At 38.7% G+C, this 5,145-nt stretch overlaps 1 protein-coding gene across 1 annotated transcript; it reads left to right on the top strand.

Annotated features, from left to right (window-relative positions):
* Nucleotides 1–1,391: 1,391 nt before the first annotated feature.
* LOC131893654 (neuronal acetylcholine receptor subunit alpha-6-like) lies at nt 1,392–4,899 on the top strand. Its single transcript, XM_059243756.1, has 3 exons — nt 1,392–1,655; nt 4,164–4,565; nt 4,636–4,899. Exons 1-3 carry the CDS (start codon nt 1,437–1,439, stop codon nt 4,798–4,800), a joined length of 786 nt encoding a protein of 261 aa, XP_059099739.1. The 5' UTR covers nt 1,392–1,436; the 3' UTR covers nt 4,801–4,899.
* The last annotated feature ends 246 nt before the right edge of the window (nt 4,900–5,145 follow it).

The following is a 5,145-nucleotide window of genomic DNA, read 5'->3' as shown; positions in this document are numbered from 1 at the left end:
AGACAAGAGAAGCCGCTGGAACAAAGCACAGCGCAATAGCCTGTTTCCTCAAAAGAATCTTAACCTTACCCTTTGTGTCCCTTCTTGATGCATTACTGTAGCTATTGGATTTGAATGAAATGACAATTGAGAAAGAATCAGTTGTGAGAATGAGTTTGAATTGACTTTAATCTATTGGCAGGATAAGGTTTCAAAGGAAGTTTGCTTAGGGCATTATTAGGTAAAATTTGAATACGCCAAACTCACTCAAAAAACTTTTGCAGAAAGAAAGAGAGTATCAAGAATTTCTAAAATAGGGACTGTGAAGGAAGGGGCTTCACTCCAGATCGAGCTACCCTCGGTCAGAGCAGTTTTCGAAAAAAGTAACAAAACAAGAAATTTCGATGTTCTCAATTTTAGCTCATTTACTCGTTTTGGTACAGTGGATCCGTTTCAAAGTTCTATTGTCAAAAGCCTTTGTAGCTGACCAAGAGTGGGTCGAAAATTCATGTTTTATGTAGCAATTCCAACATAACTTTGATCACATCTCCCGAGTACCCTAAGCATGATTTTGGTCCCAAATTTGGCCAAGTTCATCCATTTGACAAAACTTTATGATCCTATGATATGCCACGGACTTCTAAAGAGGTGGACTGAGAACGACAGCTAAAATTTCTTACCTCCTAAACCGTTCACAGGATTCCGAATAAGCACTTAGTACGACAGCAAGATCTTATTAAATGGATCAACTTGGCCAAATTTGAACCCACAAACATGATATTCCATGTGATTGAACGAATTGCGGATCGAAATGAAAATTGAATTATGAGGCATTCAATTTCCCGCAAATGCAATTTCAATCTTTATCAATTATATGTTTAAAAGTCCTTGAAGTGTCTTGTCTCTAGATGTTATCGCTTTAATTGACTGCCTATGGAACCGGAAAGCTTTGTGGATTTAAAATGCCACAGTTCCCACGTATGACATTCTCAATAAGATATCACTTATACCGATAACATTTATTGACAAGACATTTCAAGGGCTCATGAGCAAAGTTCGCTTTTGTTTTAAATTCGGTCGGATGTTTCGATGGGCAAATTTTTGATACATTGAAATTTGGGGCTCAGGTTGAGCTTATTTGATGAAGTGGTTACTCAAATAGAAAGTCTCAACGTATTAGTGGATCGTTTGTTCATTCCGGGTAGATCGTTCTACTCTATATCAATTCGTCCATTTCCACAGCCTAAAGCCGTCTCAATCCTTCAGCTTCCTTCAACTTCGACAAGATTAATGCAAAATCATCCAAATTTGAATCTGATCTGTTTGCTTCTAGAAATCCATCAGTGAGGAGATCGACTCCAGTCCGGATTTATTGACAACATGGAAGGAAAAACAAGTTTTCTCCATTGGCTCCTAGCTCCTATCCAAATCTCTGTTTCCGAGCCAATCATCGAGAGATGAGGATGTTCGGCTCCGCTTTCGTGCCATTGTCATTACTGCTCTTTATGACTGCTTCCTCATGTTTTGCCTTAGAAGAAGAGTCCAATCCAAACATTCCTTCGGCCTTGAGGAAGGCTCTGTTCGCAGACTATGACAAATTGGTTAAGCCTCACGGACTTGTCACGGTCAGGTATTCCTTGGACATTGTCGACATTGCACTCTGTCCACATCAACAAGTAAGAACCAAACTAAACTTATTGCGTGTAATCCTATTGTTTGGCTTGAGTGGTGGCCTTGCGATTAAAGTACATTGGGGTCTTGGCAAATACAAAGTAAGGCCAAAGCCAAAAAGCTATCTTCACGTACTTTTGATGACGAGATTGTTTGGTAGAGTCAACAAGAAAGATTGTATGTGCATTAAACTAATTGGAAAAGTTGGAAGTGGAACTTTTGGATGTTTTATGGATATTGCCTTTTCGATAATTGTAATTTTATGTCAATTTAATAGTTACTGAACACGCTTTTTGAACCGAACTATGGGTACTATTTATGTCGAGAACCATTAGAGGGGGAAACGAGTATTTTTCAACATAATTATTACGCAAATGTTACTCACCAATGGGTAAAAATCTTATTGTCATTGTAAATGGTCGAGGTCAATAATTTCACAAACACTGTTTCATAATTTTGACATTAATACTGCCAAGAAGTATGAAAAATAGAGGCATGGTAAGATTTAGGAGTTCATGATTTCGAGATATTTTCCGATTTTGTTCGGATTGGCTACAATGTGTTGTAACAAAGTGACCTTATTTGCAAAGTTAAACTGCTTGCGGAAGCGGTGAACAATTTAAATTTCTAATTTTTGGAGACACTACACGAGCTTCATTTATCGCAAGTTTTGGACCGAAGGTGTCACAGCTAGTTAGCTAGTAAAACATATTTTCATTCTCTGTATGCTTGCCCCAAATTCAAAGATATGCCTGATATCATTGATGAATTTCATACTCTTTTAGTTGCATTCAAAAGGATTATATTCATCTGACAAAGATGACCCATGTGTAATAGATGTGTAGTAAGAATGAAAAAGGTGAAACTTAAAACTTGAACGTTGGGGGCAGATTTTGATATTCCCAAATTGGTTGCTGATTGCCCTGATTTCCATTCGAAATGACAAAAAATGCTGATAATGCTTTCTCAATAGGAAGTCAAGCGTCATTTCAAGTTACTCAATTGATCGGAAATACCTTGGGAAAAGAAAATTGCTTTGACTGTGAACTTGTACGCATTTCATTGACTAATGAATTGGGCCTTGGACTTTGTGGGTAGTGTTTGGAATAAATGTATAGGCTTTGACAAAGCTCCTTTGACCAGGCAAAATACCCAATCAGTTCTTTTCCTGATCTGTGTAAATCCCCCTAAGACAAAAGAATCACGGATACGTACTAATTCCTTGGAAATGTTCTTCAACGAAGGGTCCAAAACGATCCAGTTAGAAAGAGAGCATAGGTTTTCAACGCTGCACGAAATATGATTTATGTTCCGCAGTTCCAATTATTTTTGGCTAGTTCTATCCAAATTTTATGTATGATGAATGACCCAGGTCACATAATGCCCGGAAAAGTACTAGTGTCCATGCTATTTCACGAGTAGTTTGTTTAGCATTCTACCATGCCTCTTCCCTTTTCATTTGAGCTGTATGACGTTGGAAATAAGGGCCTGTATTGTTTTCGCCGTTTGACCAGGCCACGGACATCAAGAGATGTGGACCGCGAACGAAAGCAAGAGTTTTTTTTATCTCCTAACCGTTCACTTTGTGCCAAATAAGCACTTGATACAACCACAAGATTTTGCTGATTAGATGAACTTGGCCAAATTGGAGCCCAAAATTATGCTTAGGGAACTCAGGAGATATGTCCAAAGTTATGTGGTAAACAGTACATAAAAATCCAATTTTCGGCCTACTCATGGTCAGCTACATAAGCTTTTGGCAGCATAACTTTGAAACCAACCACTTCACAAGTAAATAATATAAAAATGACCTATCTTTCAAAGAAGAAAATTTATATTCCCTATTGTATTGCTTTCATTCGAAAAGTGGCTGAGAGTCATTATGGCCAAGATTTAGCGGGAAGCACGTTCGCAGTCCATATTTCTAGAAGTTCGTGACTAGACTCGAGAAAGTTTCAAACTTTTTTATCTTTACAACATGAACTCAATTTGAAATGTGTGCTAAACCAAACTCTTTATATTGGAAGTATCCGAAAAGGGAACGCCAATTTCATGGTTTGACCCTTTTCTAAGAAAACAAGGCGACAAGATTTGACCGGGTGCCAAATTTGTCAATCGTCGACCTGTTTCATGTTTGCCGATAATCGGCAAAGAGTGGCGGCAGAAAGAAAAAAAAAGCTATGTTTTGCATGCATTTGAGACAGTCTGAGGGAGACAATGTATGAAATTGGCTCAAGAGGAACATTGGCAAACCTTGACGACATGAAATAACATGCTTTGATTTTGAATGAATACCGTAATGGTAACATATAACACGGTTAATCCCCAAATAAGTCATAATAGCCACATACTACATACAAGTCCAGCGGAACTAATTTGATAGCAAAACATCAAAGTTTTAATGTTCCAAGCACATCCTCTTTTCAAACCCAACTTTTCTCCCGACAATCCTAAATGGGAACCCTACAACAAAAACTCATAACTACTCATTGTTTCGTTTTACTACAATCTAGAAGCTACAAATAACCGGATTCGCCCATCATTCCTGGTTCGATATTAGACTGAGATGGGATCCAGAGGAGTTCCAAGGAATCAAAGAGCTCCATTTGCCCTCCACAGAGCTCTGGATGCCCGATATTACCCTCTACAATGGGGTGGGTCCACCCCAAAATAACCTTCTGGATCTGGCGCCCCATGCCTTTGCTGTTATTGGCTACAAAGGAGAAGTGGTCTTTGTTCCAAGCTTGAGCATGAGCGCTTTTTGTCCGGTGAAAACGGACAATTGGCCATGGGACGATCAGAGTTGTACTCTTATGGTGGGAAGTTGGAGTTATGAAAAAAAGGACGTGGATATTCAACCTTTCGAGTCGGACACGTTCCCGCCCATTGGTGTAGACTCTTTTATGAATCCAAGGGTAAGATATCTTTTATGGCTAGGATGCACCCGCTGTGAATGTGAGTGTGTTTGGGATTTTTTTATTCCAGGTCGAGATTCTTGGCTCCTCGTTCTTGAGAGTGGAAAATAGATTTCCGTGTTGTCAGGACAAGGTGTTTCCAACCCTTAATCTGAACATTCAGTTCAAGGAGATATCCAAGTTCGTCCATGGTACATTGATCACAAAAGACACCGTCGTGGATGAAGATGGATGAGAAAAAATGATAGCTCTGTGTATTGATAAAAAATGTATAGAGCATTGTCTGGATGTGGCATTCCCGAGGGTAAAAATATATCATAACCATAACCAGTAATATTTGAGGCCCAAAATAGTCAACAATTCACTATTGTGTTAAAAATATTTGCCTTCAGTCATTTTATGCGGTATGATATTTCTGAGTAAGAAGATCCTAGATTCGCACAAATTTAGGCGAATCGAACAAGTCCTAAACCTTCCATCGCGAACTATGGGATCAAACACAAATGGAACGTAACAACGATTTCCTTTTCAAAATCAAAATGAACATGGAAAGAATGCCATTTGATGACAAAAGACAGAG

Source organism: Tigriopus californicus, chromosome 2 (assembly GCF_007210705.1).
Source record: "Tigriopus californicus strain San Diego chromosome 2, Tcal_SD_v2.1, whole genome shotgun sequence".
Classification (NCBI taxonomy): Eukaryota; Metazoa; Arthropoda; class Copepoda; order Harpacticoida; family Harpacticidae; genus Tigriopus; species Tigriopus californicus.
This window is presented reverse-complemented; position numbering and strand designations above follow the sequence as displayed.

Bases quoted from the DNA above. Each gene is read 5' to 3' on its own strand.
- LOC131893654 (XM_059243756.1), top strand. From the start codon at position 1,437: ATGAGGATGTTCGGCTCCGCTTTCGTGCCATTGTCATTACTGCTCTTT. The intron at 1,656-4,163 runs GTAAGAACCAAA...ACTACAATCTAG, and splicing joins CACTCTGTCCACATCAACAA to AAGCTACAAATAACCGGATT. The intron at 4,566-4,635 runs GTAAGATATCTT...TTTTTATTCCAG, and splicing joins ACTCTTTTATGAATCCAAGG to GTCGAGATTCTTGGCTCCTC.